This window comes from Etheostoma cragini, chromosome 7, assembly GCF_013103735.1.
Source record: "Etheostoma cragini isolate CJK2018 chromosome 7, CSU_Ecrag_1.0, whole genome shotgun sequence".
Classification (NCBI taxonomy): Eukaryota; Metazoa; Chordata; class Actinopteri; order Perciformes; family Percidae; genus Etheostoma; species Etheostoma cragini.
In genome coordinates this window covers 5,692,392-5,710,658 of record NC_048413.1, presented here as the reverse complement: position 1 = coordinate 5,710,658, position 18,267 = coordinate 5,692,392, and the positions used below count along the sequence as shown (strand labels likewise).

The 18,267-nt window shown below is 42.1% G+C and overlaps 1 protein-coding gene and 1 pseudogene across 3 annotated transcripts in view; both read right to left on the bottom strand.

Moving 5' to 3' along the window:
• LOC117947698 (zinc finger protein 501-like) overlaps positions 1-11,933 on the bottom strand; it is a 28,920-nt gene extending 16,987 nt beyond the window's left edge. The window contains exon 1 of one of the 3 annotated variants that reach the window (XM_034876881.1): positions 11,923-11,933. Coding sequence is in view for 2 of the 3 variants with exons in the window: in XM_034876882.1 (XP_034732773.1) it covers positions 3,181-3,232 (52 nt within the window). In the remaining variant the exon portion in view is untranslated. Of the gene's footprint in view, positions 1-2,786; positions 2,818-3,180; positions 3,248-11,922 lie in introns of those variants that run through there. The other 2 variants (XM_034876882.1, XM_034876883.1) reach the window with 2 other exon arrangements.
• LOC117947702 lies at positions 10,363-18,165 on the bottom strand (annotated as a pseudogene).
• Positions 18,166-18,267: the final 102 nt, after the last annotated feature.

Below are 18,267 nucleotides of genomic sequence, written 5' to 3'. Positions count from 1 at the left end.
AACAAAACGAGTCGGGACGAGCAACCAGCCGCAGCGGCAAAGCCAAACACAGGCGCCATTGCAGTGACGTCGAACAACCAAAAAGCACTTATATATATATATATATATATACACATATATATATACACATATATATATATATACACATATATATATATATACACATATATATATACACATATATATACACATATATATACACATATATATATATATACACACATATATATATATACACACATATATATACACACATATATATATATATATATATATATATATACATACACATACATACACATTGAGGAAAATAAGTATTTGAACACACTGCTATTTTGCAAGTTTTCCTACTTAGAATTCATGGTGGGGTCTGAAATTGTCATCGTAGGTCCATGTCCACTGTGAGAGACATAATCTAAAAAAATCCAGAAATCCCAATGTATGATTTTGTATGTACTATTTATTTGTATGATACAGCTGCAAATAAGTATTTGAACACCTGAGAAAATCAATGTTATTATTTGGTACAGTAGACTTTTCTTTGCAATTATAGAGGTCAAACATTTCCTGTAGTTTTTTACCAGGTTTGCACACACTGCAGAAGGGATTTTGGCCCACTCCTCCATACAGATCTTCTCTAGATCAGTCAGGTTTCTGGACTGTTGCTGAGAAACACGGAGTTTGAGTTCCCTCCAAAGATTCTTTATAGGGTTTAGGTCTGGAGACTGGCTAGGCCAAGCCAGAACCTTGATATGCTTCTTACAGAGCCACTCCTTGGTTATCCTGGCTGTGTGCGTCGGGTCATTGTCATGTTGGAAGACCAAGCCTCGACCCATCTTCAATGCTCTGAGGGAAGGAGGTTGTTCCCCGAAATCTCGCAATACAATGCCCCGCTCATCCTCTCCTTAATACAGTGCAGTTGCCCTGTCCCATGTGCAGAAAAACACCCCCAAAGCATGATGCTACCACCCCCATTCTTCACAGTAGGGATGGTTTTCTTGGGATTGTACTCATCCTTTTTCAACCTCCAAACACGGTTAGTGGAATTATGACCAAAAAGTTCTGTTTGGTCTCATCTGACCACATTACTTTTTCTCCCATGACTCCACTGGATCATCCAAATTGTCATTGGCAAACTTAATTTCAAACCATGACGTCTTAGTGTATTACCAACAGTAACCTTGGAAACGGTGTTCCCAGCTCTTTTCAGGTCATTGACCGGCTCCTCCCGTGTAGTTCTGGGCTGATTTCTCACCTTTCTCAGGATCATTGAGACCCCATGAGGTGATATCTTGCATGGCGCCCCAGTCCACGGGAGATTGACAGTCATGTCTAGCTTCTTCCATTTTCTAATTATTGCTCCAACAGTGTACCTTTTATCACCAAGCTGCTTGGCAATTTCCCCGCAGCCCTTTCCAGTCTTGTGGAGGTGTACAATTTTGTCTTTAGTGTCTTTGGACAGCTCTTTGGTCTTGGCCATGTTGGTAGTTGGATTCTTACGGATTGTATGGGGTGGACAGGTGTCTTTATGCGGCTAACGACCTGAAACAGGTGTAATCTAATTTAGGATAATAAATGGAGTGGAAGTGGACATTTTGAAGGCAGGCTAACAGGTCTTTGAGGGTCAGAATTCTAGCTGATAGACAGTTGTTCAAATACTTATTTGCAGCTGTATCATACAAATAAATAGATTAAAAAATCATACATTGTGATTTCTGGATTTTGTTTTTAGATTATGTCTCTCACAGTGGACATGCACCTACGATGACAATTTCAGACCCCACCATGATTTCTAAGTGGAAGAACTTGCAAAATAGCAGGGTGTTTAAATAGAGGCGTGCTTACTTTGTCCCTCTGTCCTCCAGTGCGTCCGACAACAGGCTCCGGACAGTTTTTAATTAGCCTACATTATTAACAGTACATTTTCTCCTCACGCAGGATTAGCCCTAGCCAAACCTTAAACTCTGAGGAGATGCAGACATATTTTGCCGACAGGTATTGCATTTATCACAGAACTTGTAGTTTTATCACCGTGTACTAACAACAATATACCCCAGAAAGAACTACAACACACCAAACCTACATTCTGAAGGCAGCATTCTGCTCTAGAGCTCCACTTTGAAGGCTTTGACTTGATACTTTCTGGGGCCAACGTTTCTGCAAGTGAACGAGGGGTAAAACCCTTTTAAGACATGCCAAATTTACATTCTAGACATTGGATGTTTGACTTTACAAGAACTCCGGGAACAATTAATTAAGATATATTATTTGGTAACCTCCCTTTTGACAAAATTTGCACCTGACTTTGGACATTTAATGTACCTTGGCTTTGGGAAGACCATCTCTAATGCCCTCCAGCCTTTTCTCTCCTGTGTGGATTCTCATGTGTGACCGTACATTACCTCTCCGTGTAAAAGATTTCTTACAGATTGAGCAGCTGAAAGGTTTTTCTCCTGTGTGAGTCATCATGTGAGTCTTCAGGTTTCCACTGTCGGTGAAAGCTTTACCACACTCAGAGCAGCTATAAGGTTTTTCTCCTGTGTGGATTCTTATGTGTTTCTGTAAATCTCCTCTCCGTGTAAAATATTTCTTACAGACTGAGCAGCTGAAAGGTTTTTCTCCTGTGTGAGTTCTCATGTGTCTCTTCAGACTTGACTTGAAGCCAAATCTTTTCCAACACTCAGAGCAGCTGAATGGTTTCTTACATGTTAAATCATGTTTCAGAGAGTTTAAAAGTGGATGTGAGTTCCTGGCTAGTTCTGGTCCTCCACAGTCCTCTCTATCACCTTCTGTTTTCATGTGTTGAGTTTGTCTTTGATGAAGCTGTGAGGACTGAGTTTCCTCTTCATCATCTTCACTCGTCACAGGGACAGGAGTGAATGGGAACTCTGTGATATCAGCCTCCTCCAGCCCTTGAATCTGCTCTCCCTCCTGACTGCTCCACAGTTCCTCCTGTTCCTCTTTAATGTGTGGGGTGGGCTCTGGCTTCTGCTGGTCCACACTGGAGCTACACTCTTGCTGCTCAGAAGGAACCTCTTCTTTAACCACCAACAGCTGCTCAACATCTGCAGGAAACACATACAGAGAAATGTTGTGGAGCTGTATCTTCTCACCTGGATTGTGATTGTTATAAAGAAATAATGTTTGTTCAGTTAGTTACTAAGGTTGCATCTATACAACTAGTCTTCCTATTCAGCCTTGGAAAACTGTTGGAAAGGCTGTTGATCAACATATTAGGGCCGTCTTTTGGTGAAAGACATAGTGGAGCAGTTTGTAATTAAAGTGACTATATGTAACTTTTCAATGATTCTGTAACTGCCATTTTTCGATTTATGATAAATGAGCTGTAACAGCAAAGAAGACTTACTTAATATTTATGTCAGGGGGGAAACAGTACACAGAAGTCACTGTTCAGTTCAGACATCACGTTAAGTACAATAGAGGGAAAAGCCAATCAAAAATGCAGAAAGCAGATTTTTTATTGTGGATGTCTTAAGCTGTACCACCTAGTGTAATAAAGTCTCTGCCCTGAGCTTGCTGTAACAGCCTGAAGTGTGTTAAGTCAGATGTGAACAACAATAAGTACCCCACATCATCTCCAAACTCCATCTGGAACTTGTAAACAACAAAAGACATTCAGCTATAAAACTGAAAATTTATGAAAGTGCAAATTACATAGAATAATAACAAAACAAAAATTCTACTTAGAAGGACCTTCCCGAACAAAAGATGAAAGACAGTATTCTTGCTATTACGTGCGAAAGGCATACCTTTGCCAACTGGCTATGACCTCCTGTAGTTTCTCAGCTAGAGTGAGTGCTTGTGTGTGGATACTCACAACCCCCCGGTTGAGCATTGCTACATTGGAGTTTGCCCCGGTAGAGGAGAGGGTCGACTCCCTACGCCTGTGGGGGGGGAAACAAGAGTTCGGAGTACTTGGCCTTCTTGGAACCCTTGAATGGAGTCCTGTATCGGAATCCAGTGGGGGACTCCATAGTTCTGCTGGGGTAATTCAACGAACATGTGGCAATGATGGAAATACATAGAGAGGCGTGATTGGGAGGAACGGCTCCCTGATCTAAACCAGAGTGGTTGTCTGTTGTTGGACTTCTGGGCTAGTCTTCTGGATTGTCTATCACAAACACCATGTTCAAACACAGGGATGCTCATAAGTGTACGTACTACCAGAGCACCCTAGGCCAAAGGTCAATGATCGATTTTATAATAGTTTAATCTGATCTGAGGTTGTATGTTTTGGACACTCGGGTGAAGAGTGGGGCAGTCAACTGATCACCATCTGGTGGTCACTTGGGTCAGGGGGAAGACTCTTGACAGACCTGGTAAACCCAAACGAGTAGCACGGGTAAATTGGAAACGTTTGGAGGAGGCCCCTGTCTGACAGACTTTCAACTCACACCTCCAGCTGAACTTTTTGTGTATCCCCTGAGTGGACACTGTTCAGTTTCCATTGCTGAAGCTGTGATGGAGAGCTGAGGTCTTAGGTGCCTCAGCACCTAAGACCTCACCAGGGAGTTTGCGGTAACCCACAAACTCCCTGGTGGACACCATTGGTCAGAGAAGCCGTCCGACTGATAAAGGAGTTCTTCAGGCTATCTTCATTCTATCCTGGAGGAATCCAGAGGTAGTTGCAAGGTACCAAAGGGCCTAAGGGCTGCATCCACTGCCGTGAAAGAAGCAAAGCAGCAGGTGTGGGAGAAGTTTGGAGAAGACATGGGGAAGGACTTTCAGTCGGCACCAAGATGTTTCTGGACAACCGTCGGCACCAAGGTGCTTCTGGACAACCGTCTCAGTAGGGGGAAGCGGGGAACCATCCAAGCTGTGTACAGTAAGGATGTGAGGCTGTTGACTTCAACTGAGGAGGTAATAGGGCAGTGGAAGGAGCACTTTGAGGAACCGCTAAATCCAGCTAATACGCCCTCTATGGTAGAGGCAGAGCTGGAGGAGGATGGGGGACTGTTGTCAATTTCCCTGGTGGAAGTTGCTGAGGTAGTTAAACAACTCTACAGTGGCAAAGCCCCAGGGATTTATGAGATCCGTCCAGAAATGCAGAAAGCTCTGGGTGTGGCGGGGCTGTCTTGGTTGACACGCCTCTTCAACATTGTGTGGAAGTCTGGGACAGTGCTTAAGGAGTTGCAGACTGGGGTGGTGGTTCACCTGTTGAAAAAGGGGGACCAGAGGTGTGTGCCAATTACAGGGGAATCACACTTCCCAGCCTCAATGACAAAGTCTACTCCAAGGTGCTGGAAAGGAGGGTTCAGCCGATAGTCGAACCTCGGGTTGAAAAGGAACAATGTGGATTCTGTCCTGGTCGTGGAAAAACAGATTAGTTCTTCACTCTCGCCATGATCCTGGAGGGACCCTGGGAGTGTGCCCAACCGGTCTCATTGTGTTTTGTGGATCTGGGATCTGAAGAAGGTGTATGACCGGGTACCCCAGGAGATACTGTGGGAAATGCTACAGGAGTATGGGGTCAGGGGTCCCTTCTAAGGGCCATCCAATCCAATCCAAGAGCTGTGTCCGGGTTCTTGGCAGTAAGTCAGACTTGTTTCAGGTGAGGGTTAGCCTCCGCCAGGGCTGCGCTTTGTCGCCAATCATGTTTGTAGTATTTATGGACAGGATATTGAGGCATAGTCGCGATGCCGAGGGGTTGCAGATCAGTGGGCTGGGGATCTCATCGCTGCTTTTTGCAGATGATCTGGTCCTGATGGCATCATCGGCCTGTGACCTTCAGCACTCACTGGATCGGTTTGCAGCAGTGCAAAGCGGCTGGGATGAGGATCAGCCCCTTTAAATCTGAGGCCATGATTCTCAGCAGGACACCGATGGAGTGCCTTCTTCAGGTAGGGAATGAGTCCTTACCCCAAGTGCAGGAGTTTAAATACCTTGGGGTCTTGGTCACAAGTAAAGGGACAATGTAGCAGGAGATTGTTCGGAGAATCGGCGCAACGAGTGTAGTATTACATTCAATTTACCACACCATAGTGACGAAGAGAGAGCGGAGCCAGAAGACAAAGCTCTCAGTCTCCCGCCAGTTTTCGTTCCTACCCTCACCTATGATCATGAAGGCTGGGTCATGATCAAAAGTACGACATCAAGGGTACAAGCGGCCCAAATGGGTTTCCTCAGGAAGGTGGCTGGCGTCTCCCTTAGAGATAGGGTGAGAAGCCTGGGGAAGCCTCAGGATCCCCCAGTGAAATGCTTCTGAGCCAAAATGATTTCTAATGCCAAGAAATGGCATCCATAGCCTGAATGATGTGGGGAAAAAACGGTCAACTACCATTTGAATGGATGGAAGTTTAGCCAAAATGGCAAAGGCTCAACCAATGATCAGCTCCAGGAAAATCAAAGAAGACTTAAAGTTACCTGTGAGTACTGTTACGATCAGAGGAAGGCTATGTGAAGCAATGCTATCAGCTAGAAGCCTCCGCAAAGTCCCATTGCTGAAAAAAAGACATGTACTGAATAGGTTGACATTTGGCAAAGGACACATTGGCCCTCATTTATCAACCTGTCTCCTGACAGCAGAGGGCTGGTAAAACAAGCCAAAATACTGTATGTTGGTCAAGGGCAGAAAGAACTCGTTTACTTGTGGCCACTAACAGCACTTTAAAAAAACTAACGAAAACCAGAAGATTAAATAAGAATGTTGTGCATTGTCATGTTTCCTGTTTTAAATAGCAATGCCAAACATAACACTACACCTTTGGAAAGAGGAGAAATATCCTGTCTCCTTGGTGTAGCCCCCAGTTGGGGCTGTGCTGGACTCTGCTCTCTGGGCATTCGGTCAGCAGCTCCATCACTACATTTATGGCACCCTGTCTTCCTGCACGATGTTGTGCAGAACCCCACAGGCAAAAACAGTGTTGCAGACTTTTTCTGGATGTATAGTAGCCCCCCCCGAAGACAGAGCCATTTGCCCTTAATCAAACCGATAGAGCACTCCACTGTGGCCCATGTGTGTATGTGTGCACTGTTATACCGGCGTATAGTCTCTGACCATATTATTACGCACTTCGTGGTCTTCTCAAAGAGCCAGATCTGCCATTGCCGACAAAATGATCAACTGATGACTTCTCCTTCTCCTGTTAAACAAACTATATTCTGCAGCTCAAATCCACACTGACTTGAAAACTTGCGTACACAACACACCAGTAAGCAAACAAAGTCTTGGTTCCAGATGAACCAGATTGATTTGATTGAGTGGCCAGACCTCAGTCCCATAGAACACTTACGGGGTGACATCATAAATGCCGTTTCCGAGGCCAAACCCTGTAATGCAGAAGAACTGTCGATTATAGTTCAATCGCCCTGGGCTGAAATAACTGTTCACAGGTGCCAGAAGTTGGTTGACTCCATGCCACACAGATGTGAAGCAGTTCACAGAAATAATGCTTATGCAACTAAATATTAGTGCAGTGATTCGAAGTAAAGCAAACCCTTGAGACATTTTTCAGTTTTTACAGTAATTGTTTGAGTTTGTAAAGAAAAAATACAATTTTTTTGAACAGCCTAATATTACGTTTTCTTCACTTTGTGTAAAGGTATTACACAAAATTCTTCAATTATGGTTGTGTTTTGATTTTGAATTGAATGTGTAGTGTCCCCAATGCAGTGATATTAGGGAAATTAAAGCCATTCCAAGAATTTTGAGAATTATTCACTTTTTTTTTAAACACGTTTCAAAACAAGTATTGTTTGGACTTAAAAGGCACAAAAAATTAAACCATGTCACCAGTCTCAGGTTCAGAAGAGTCTCCAGTCTGGTCTTCAGTCCCTGGCTGTAAAAGTGGATGTGAGTTCCTGGCTGGTTCTGGTCCTCCACAGTCCTCTCCATCAGCTTCTGTTTCCATCGGACCAACACATTTATGTCTTTTGATATCATCACGCCGAGCACATCTTTTGTTACAAACACTGCAGCTGAATCTTTTCTCTCCTTTGTGGACTATGGCAATGTGTTTTTTTAAACTTCCATTCTTTGTAAAATATTTCTTACAGACTGAGCAGCCAAAAGGTTTTTCTCCAGAATGAGTCATCATGTGGTTCTTCAGGTGTCCACTTTCAAAGAAAGCTTTACCACACTCAGAGCAGCAAAAAGGCTTCTCTCCTGTGTGGATTCTCATGTGTTTCTTTAAACTTCCTCTCTGTATAAAAGATTTATTACAAACACTGCAGTTGAAAGGCTTTTCTCCTGTGTGGATCATTGTGTGAAACCGTAAATTTCGAGACAATAAAAACGTTTTCTTACAAACTAAACAGCTGAAAGGTTTTTCATCTGTGTGAATTCTTATGTGTTTCTTCAAGTTTCCACTATCAGAGAAAGCTCTACCACACTCAGAGCAGCTAAAAGGTTTTTCTCCTGTGTGGATTCTCATGTGTTTTTTCAGATCTGACTTGAAGACACATCTTTTTCCACATTCTGAGCAGCATAATGTTTTGTTAAATCTTGAAACATGTTTAAGAAAGTTTAAAGCTGACTGAGGTTCTCTAGTGTCCTTCCAAATAGCTTGGTCATCAGTCTCAGGATCAGAAGAGTGTCCAGCCTGGTTTTTAGTCTCTGGGTTTAAAAGTGGATGTGCGTTGCTGGCTGGTTCTGGTCCTCCACAGTCCTCTTCATCAGCTTCTGTTTTCATGTGTTGAGTTTGTCTGTGATTAAGCTGTGAGGTCTGAGCTTCCTCTTCATCATCTTCACTCTTCACAGGGACAGGAGTGAATGGGAACTTTGTGATATTAGCCTCCTCCAGCCCTTGAAGCTGCTCTCCCTCCTGACTGCTCCACAGTTCCTCCTGTTCCTCTTTAATGTGTGTGGGGGGCTCTGGCACCTGTTGCTCAGGGGGAACCTCTTCGTTAACCACCGACAGCTGCTCAACATCTGCAAGATACACATACAGAGAAATGTTGTGGAACTGTTTCTTATCACCTGGAGCGTGAATGTTATACAAAAATACTGTTTGTTCAGTCAGTCACTTAGGTTATATCTTTACTACTAGTATTCCTTTTTCAGCCTGTTATTAGGGACCCTCTTCTGGTGAAATAATGCAACTGCGCTGTGAGCACACAGTGGCGCAGTCTGTGATTAAAGTGACTATATGTAACTTTTTAGTGTTTACATATATAAACACTAAAAAAATAAATATATATATATATATATATATATATATATATATATATATGACAATTTTTTTATCGTGCGTTAAGGCAGTTTTTATTATTTCTTTATTATGGTAAAAGTTTGTTGCTCTCAGGCTTTGTAAATACTGCAAAGTTGAATTTTCTTATCACCGGAGTACTTCCAGTCTGAAATATCACCTTGACAGTTGATACCAGCAAATCATTCAACAAAACACACAGTGGTGCGAGGCTTCAGCAGACAAAGTCATGAGACGCTAACAAATGCCATAGCAACGTGGATAGCTACAGACTGCAGGCCCATTAGAGGACATCGGTCTGAGAATCGCAACGACGACGGCAGGTATGAGATTCCCTCAAGACGCACCATCCCAAGAAGAATACACGAGTTGTATGAAAAGGAGAGGACTGCAAAAGCGACCACGTTACAACATGTGCGCGCAGGACACATTGAAGTTGCACGGCAGTGGAATGGGTCAAATAAAGTCCCCGCAGTTAGCCCAGATAGTACGAATAGATACAAAATCTGATTGCTGCTGAAACCCAGTCCAGCAAGGGCTACAGAATTAGAGCAACAACAGATGAATGTGGACATAAGGAGTTGCTTAGCAACACGTTCCAACCAGATGGAATCCATCTCTGGACATGCATGATAAATACATTATGTTTAAGTTGAGATGCACACTAAATATTTTATTTAACTGCTACTTTATGAACAAAATGCTGGTAGGTTTTTGCAGATCAAATGTTACGGCACTTTTATTCATATGGCAGAACATTTTTAAAAAAATTGCACTATATACACTACTTTTGAATTCATTATTTCATTTTGCGATTAATCAGGGAAATTATGCGATTAAAAATTTTAAACGCTGCCCAGCTTTAACATACACATATATATATATATATATATATATATATATATATATATATATTGATAAATTATTTATAGTGAATTTTGCTAAACATCTTACTTTGAAAGAAGTGAATATATGCGTAAGCCCTATAAACTATGGGGTGGTTTCATTTGTCTGATTTCTTGATTATAAATGACTATCAGACATTCCAAGACAAAACAATATCTAAAAAATATTTAAAATATGAGTACTTTTTCCTACCACCCACTATTATGTCTCCTATCTAGATGTTGATACAAAAAGGTTAGTGTGAGATACTTAAGTCTTGCTTGGACTTGAAAGGCACAAACATTAAACCATGTCACCAGTCTCAGAAGAATCTCCAGTCTGGTCTTCAGTCTCTGGTTGTAAAAGTGGATGTTAGTTCCTGGCTGGTTCTGGTCCTCCCCAGTCCTCTCCATCAGCTTCTGTTTCCATCGAACCAACACATTTATGTGTTTTTACACCAGAATACTGAGCAAATCTTTTGTTACAAACACTGCAACTGAATCTTTTCTCTCCTTTGTGGACTATGGCCATGTGTTTTTGTAAATTTCCATTCTTTGCTAAAAAATTTCTTACAAACTAAGCAGCTGAAAGTTTTTTTTCCAGAATGAGTCATCATGTGGTCGTTCAAGTGTCCACGTTCAGTGAAAGCTCTACCACAATCAGAGCAGTTAAAAGGCTTCTCTTCTGTGTGGATTCTCATGTGTCTTTGTGAACTTCCACTCTGTGTAAAAGAGTTATTACAAACACTGCAGCTGAACGTTTTTTGTCCTGTGTGGATTATCGTGTGTAACCGTAAATCTCTAGGCATTAAGAACTTTTTCTTACAAACTATACAGCTGAAAGGTTTTTCTCCTGAGTGAGTTCTCATGCGTTTCTTCAGGTTTCCATTATCAGAGAAAGCTTTACCACACTCCGAGCAGCTAAAAGGTTTTTCTCCTGTGTGGGTTCTTATGTGTGTCTTTAGATGTGACTTGAAGCCAAATCTTTTCCCACATTCCGAGCAGCTGAATGTTTTGTTAAATCTTGAATAATGTTTCAGAGAGTTTAAAGCTGACTGAGGTTCTCTGGTCTCCTTCCAAGCACCACTGTCATCAGTCTCAGGATCAGAAGACTCTCCAGTCTGGTCTTCAGTTTCTGGATGTAAAAGTGGATGTGCGTTGCTGGCTGGTTCTGGTCCTCCACAGTCCTCTCCATCAGCTTCTGTTTCCATGTGTTGTGAATGAGTTGGTCTTTGATGAAGCTGTGAGGACGGAGCTTCCTCTTCATCATCTTCACTCTTCACAGGGACAGGAGTGAATGGGAACTCGGTGATATCAGCCGCCTCCAGCCCTTGAAGCTGCTCTCCCTGCTGACTGCTCAATAGTTCCTCCTGTTCCTCTTTGATGTGCGAGGGGGGCTCTTGCTCCTGCTGGTCCACACTGGAGCTACACTCCTGCTGCTCAGGGGGGACCTCTTCTTTAACTACTGACAGCTGCTCAACATCTGCAGGATACACATACAGAGAAATGTTGTGGAGTTGTATCTTATTACTTGGATTGGGATTGTTAAAAAGAAATATTGTTTATTCAGTCAGTTACTTAGGTTACACCTATACTACTAGTCTTCCTATTCAGACTTGGAAAACTGTTGGAAAGGCTGTTGTCTGACATGTTAGGGCACTCGTGGTGAAATAATGCAATTGCGGTGTTGAGCACAAAGTGGCGCAATCGGTAATTAAAGGACCCATGATGCTCTTTGGATGCTTTTTATATATTAGTGGTCTCCTAATACCGTATCTGTAATCTCTTTCATACAGACCTCAGCGGACCCTAGCGGAGAGACGGCTGACTCATTTTGAACAGGTCCAGCACGGATTGAATGGCGGATACACACGTCGTGTGTATGAATTGTCTATATCGTCACTGTGCTGCATTTTTATGAACTATGATATTCTGGCCATGGGTCACATCTCCACAGCTCCGTCTCACACGCTGTTACTCTACCAACTGAAGTTAGTTGCATTCAATGACTTGAATGCACTTGGAAACACTGGTACAAATACAGGTTTCCCCCTCATACTTAACAGTATACAGCTGTGTTAACAACAATTAAAACTGTAGACAAATGTCAGAAGTGTGGACTGCCGCTGTGTGGCGGGGCTGCGCGGAGAGTAAGAGGAGAGAGAGTAGAGGATAGATTCAACACAGGCACGGCTTTACAGAAGAAATGGGTCATGTAACGCAAAATTAAACCATATCCATATATAAACAACACTACAGCGGATTCCAGGACATTAGGTGCGACGGTGCAACCTGGAGGAAAAATATTACTCGCGCCCTACAGCCCTGTAAGCTAACAGGCACTAACTAGCACTGGTCACTGCTGTCTGAAAAAAAAAAAACACAGAACAAAAGTGTCCTTGCAAGTAACAGCAGCACGTTTCAAATAGACAGAGACACTTGCATGTAAATACTAAACACACTTTCAGTCATATTCAAACAACAATGTCATCATAAAAAACCTGGGTCCTAAATCAATTTAAAAACAGACTGACATACAGACTGCCTTTCTACAAGGTCCTTTAAAAAGCCTTTAAAATAATAAAATGAGACCAACTTCTGGCCTGGAGTTCATTCTGAAGCTGATTCCATGCAGATGTTGCTGGAAAATAAAAAGCCTTTTTGCCAAAGTCAGTGCGGGCTTTAGGGACTGTCAATAAAAACCGGATCCTGTGAGCGCAAGTGATATGTCCCTGCAGACCTCGGGAGGATGTAATTGTTCAGATAAGGAGGAAGAAGTCCTAATACTGCCTTATAAATAAAAAGATGACAAACGTTGAATGGAGAGGGAAAACCATCTGACCCGAGAATACAGCAAACAGTGATGAGTGAGAGATTTTAATGATTTTGTAATGAATCTCAAGGCTCCATGAAACAGTGTCCAAAGCATGAAGACACTGGGAGGTTGAATGCATGTATAAAATATCACCATAGCCCAAGACAGACAAGAATGTTGCATTTCCAAGTTGTTTTTTTGCTTCAACTGATAAACAGGACTTGATTCTAAAGAAAAAACCCAACTTCAATTTCAGTTTTTTAACCAAATCTTGGACATGCAATGTAAAAAAAGACAGTGATTGGTCAATGATAATACCCAAGTATTTGTAATGTGATACTTCTTCAATTTCTGAACCAGAAAGTGTACAAATGGTTGGGACATTGTTTTTAGTTGATATATATTTAGTTACATATACACATATGTATAGAGACAAAAGCGCATCTAGTGTTGTACATGAACCCACAGAGTATGTAACCCAAATTACTACTTAAAGTAGTTAGACTTTCCAACAAAAATAAGACATTTGATAAGCATGTAGTTTTAGATGATGGATCAGAGCGTACAATGCTGCTACCAGGTGCTGCTAAGTACCTTGGCTTGGAGGGAGAAACCTTGAGCTGTGCACAGTGAGACAGCAGATAGAAACATTAGAAGAACTGTAAATCTGCTGCCTCATTTCCTGAGAGAAATCGACGGCGCTTTCACCTCTGACAAGATCATGTTTTTTGAGCAGAGTTACCCTATTGATAAACTCAAAAAAACGCTATCTACATCTCCATGGTCTCACATTGAGCTCTTTTTCTAAAGTTCAGCCACACATCCTGATCAGATCAGACAGTCCATTTATCATCACACCTGTAGAGAGAGTCCAAAAGGGTCCAAAGGGATCACCAGCTACAGTGAGGACAAGGGTTGGATGGGCTCTACAAGGACCTTCTTCCCTTGGTGAGTTTTGTGACTCTGCTCGCTGCCTCTTTACATCATAAGCTAACTGCTACAGTGAGCTGAAACACCAATAAATTGTGGCTTTGTTCTCTTTAGAAATGATTAATTCCTCATTAGATCAAAGCAGGATGAGGTGGCAATGGACCTTTTGAAAGCAAAGACTGTATGAGTATACACAGATAGAACTGAACGTTATCCGTTGAGAAAGAAAGCTGCACCTGAACTAAATGAACCACTTTAATCTTTAATGCCCCTTCTCCGTAGATCCGAACGTAAACTGGAGAAACCCCTTAATTGGCTGACCTATACACAAATGATATAAAAAAACTACAGCACGCTGGTTATGTTGGATAAATGAATGCAGGACAAATTGCTAAGTCCCAAGAATTATATTCCCCATCACCTAGTTGGCATAATGGCGAACATCGGGTTGTATTCAACTGCTCCTTCACCTATCAAGACCAATCACTCAACGACCAGCTCCATCCTTTCTATCACTGCTTGGTGTTCTGCTCCGCTTCCGCAAAACACACGGTTGCTATGAGCGGAGATATAAAAAGTAATGTTCCATCAAGTGAGGCTCGTACCAAAGGACAAACCACTTCTCAGGTTCTTGGGCATGACATGAAGCGCAATGAGACACCAACTGTCTATGAATGGCAAGTGCTCCCATTTGGTACCAAATGTAGCCCCTGTTTTGCAACATATGCTGTCCAAAAACATGTACAGGATCACAGTAAAGACAATGAGGATGTGGTTCAAACTGTTCTTGAGTCATTTTATGTGGATAATTGCCCCAACAACACAAAGGAACTCCCTCTCAAGAGAAGGGTTCTGTTGTCCACCGGTGGATTTGACATTAGGCAATGGGCAAGTAACTTTTCCTCTGTACTTGACTACTATCAGCCGCCACATCACATAGCGCTGACCTCTCGCTGAATCAAACTCATACAGATCCTGTGGAAGGTGCATTAGGGCTAAGATAAGCGTTGTGTCTCTAATACTAACAAACCTTGACCATGAGAAATATTTACAAAGTGCTTGCTTCACAATATGACCTCCTAGGTTACATTATCCCATTCACCACTAGAGCAATGGACCTGCTCCAGCAGCTCTGGGTGAGAAACAAGCAGTGGGATCAGCCAAGACCCACCGGTACCTGCAACGCGCCTGGGATGAGTGGGAGAGTGAACTCCCCAATTTGGTTCACAGCTCCATCCCCGGGTGGTATAATGGCAATAACCCCCAGGTTCTTTGCAATGTATCTGACAGAGAAATACACATTTTCTGTGATGCGTCTGTAAGAGCATACAGTTCAGTGGCATGCATGAAAACCACAAACCAAATGTCGATTGTCATGTCCAGATCACGCGTAGCTCCTTTGAAGCAACTGACTATGCCCCGCCTGGAGTTATCTGCAGCCCTGACTGGAGCACAAATAAACAGACACAAAGCAAAACTCTGCAGATGATATAACCAGAGGTAAGCCACTGAAAGATCTAACACCCACACACCCGGTCCTGAATTCCTTCACCTTTCTTCTGATCAGTGGCCAGTCTGTCATCTGCCTACTAAACACACACGCACAGAGTTAAGGAAATCCCTTTTTTGAGGCCTCACACAACCCACTGAGCCATTTGATCTACCTGACCATTAAGAATACAACAACTGGACATATCTTATAGAAACCACATTCCACACAATGCAAACATCATCCTGTCATTCAAATTCTGAACCTACTGGCTCATCAAAACCGGCAGAAACTGCCCTGAAATCGCACGCCAAAATTGAAATTTCCCTGAGGAATTTAAGGCACTTCAATTGGGTAAAGAAATTTCCCCACATGGTCGCCTCTTCCCGCTCTCCCCTGAGTTTGATAAAACCCTAGAAGTCATCAGAGCGGGTGGCAGACTTTGACAGAGACCACCCATCCTATAGTGCTTGACCCTAAACATCATCTGACACAGCTTCTGATTAGGGATTATGACAAGAGACTCTTTCACCCAGGACGTGATAGGGTATTTGAGAGATACGACATGCCCACTGGATCCTTCGAGATAGACAAGCTAGGGCTGCACAATTACGGCCAAAATGATAATCACGATTATATTGATCAATATTGAGATCACAATTAATCATCAGGATAATTTGTTGATTTTAACCAAAACAGATTTTATAGTCACATAGGCTATTCATAACTGCTTTCACATCCATATTATGCTACATTCTTCTGTCTTAAGTTGTATGTTGTATAGATTAGACATACAGCTGCAACACATGTAAATGAAAATTAGCTTTTTGAAATAATTAGACTAAGATGTATTTAAAAAAAATATATATAGTATTTCTGAGAAAGCTCCTTCACTTGTTTTCAACAATAACCGATTAAAACAGCTAGGGAGAGAGGGGGAGTATGATGGACGCTACTCACAGAGAGACGGCTGACTCATTATGAATGGGTCCGGCTTGGGTCGAATGGCGGATACACACGTTGTGTGTATGAAATGTCTCTGTAGATACTGCACTGCATTTTTTTAAACTATGATATTCTGGCTATGAGTCACATCTCTCGCCCAGGTCCAGCAGGCTCCTTCTCACACTCTGTTACTCTACAACCTAAAGTAAGTTGCATTGAATAACTTCCGTGTTTTTTGCCGTGGCGGCCGCGATACAGTTGGCAGTGGACACGCTGGTACAAATACAGGTTTGCCCCTTATACTAAACAATATACAGCTGTGTTAATAACAATTTCAACTGTGGACAAATGTCAGAAGTGTGGACCAGCGGCCGCTGCATGTGTGGGAGTGAATGGAGGCCGGGCTGCGTGGAGAGTAAGACGAGAGATCCAAACATAGGCACGGCAGAAAAAATGGGTCAAGTAACGCAAAATGAAACCATATTGATATAAACAACATTGCTTTGTTTGTGGAGAGACAGCGGATGCGAGGACATTAGGTGCACCGGTGCGACAGAGGAAAAATGTTAGTTGCACCCTAGAGCCCTGTGAACTAACAGACACTAACTAGCACTGACTAGCAATGGTCACTGCTGTTGTCTGAAAAACTATGTTGCGTTTACTAGTTAACTGGTAAACCTTGCAACCGACTGCTATCGGTTGTGGAAACTTTCCTCCCGATACTCTGTCCTCTGTGACTGTCTCCATCTAGAAACTAAGCTGGGAACAACTCTGATTTGCACATAATCAGACAGTGGTTCACGGAGCCGTAGATGGGCTTTGCCTCTAATCTGCATTTATTTTAGAGACAAACATACTGTATATTTTTTAATATATAAAAAAAAAAACATAAAATGTCTTAACTATTTTATTTATTGGCATAATAGTTGCAGCAAGCTTTTACTTTGAAAAGTAAAAGAGAGAGAGCATATTGTTAAAAGTATTTTATTCCAGATGTGAGCTTTCATTTGGAAAAGTAGAAGCTCAGGGACTCACTTGGCGGGATGGCAAAAGGATTTTTTTTGTTTGCCTATAATCTGCATTTATTTTATAGACAGACATATTTTTTAAGTATTTTATTAATTTGCATGATTGTGTTACTCTAAAAAGAGACCAAATATTTTAAGTATTTTATTCATAGCATGATAGTCGACGCAAGCTTATTTTATTCCAGATGCAAGCTTTTATTTTGCAATAAAACTTTAATTTCTGACTGTGGCACTGACTTTAAAAGGAGGAGACAGAGAGCTGCGAGATGCATTTGCAACCATGAATCCGTATGTTAGAGAACAGCTAAGTAAATCCCAAATAACGTTCCATTTAATCTTCCAAAAAAAACGTCGGTTTACGTCCACTTTGAATGCAGTGTGTTTTACGATGATAAAAGTAGTGATTATTTACATGGATTCTGGTAGGTTGGCCGGAGGCCTGTTAAAAAGCATAGATTGCATTAGATCTTAAGAACAAATGTTTATTGAAATACTTTCTGTCGTATCGTTGCTGAGAGTAGAGATCACAGGAAGAAGAGAAAGATCAAGTGAAGGTTTAATAAACTAACCTGCTCTTTGTAACCGAAGCTGAGGCTTGAAAATAGCGTCAAGCTGTTCCCGTTGTCGCTCGTTCTCCTCTTTTGAACGACAAAGTTCCTCCTCGTACTCTGCTATCGTTCTTTCAAACAGCCCAAATATCTCTTCAGCAGCCGCAGTTAGTCGCTGCTCCACCAACGCTCTCAGCATCTGGACTTTACACATTTTACCTCTTTCTGAACACGACAAAAACGCTCTGCTAACACAGGTTTCTGCTAGCCGCTGTCTTGGTGCAAAGGGGGAAGTTAGCCACAGTGAAGACTACAGCTTCCGGTGCAGATTGGTTTCTGAGCTTCAAAATAAAAGTCCGTAAATGCTTCAGCTTTCACTGAAAAAAACCATAGACCGTATATATATTGATGGACAGAGCATCCGGTTCGGAAAAGTGCAACCACTGCGGAAGTAACTTAAA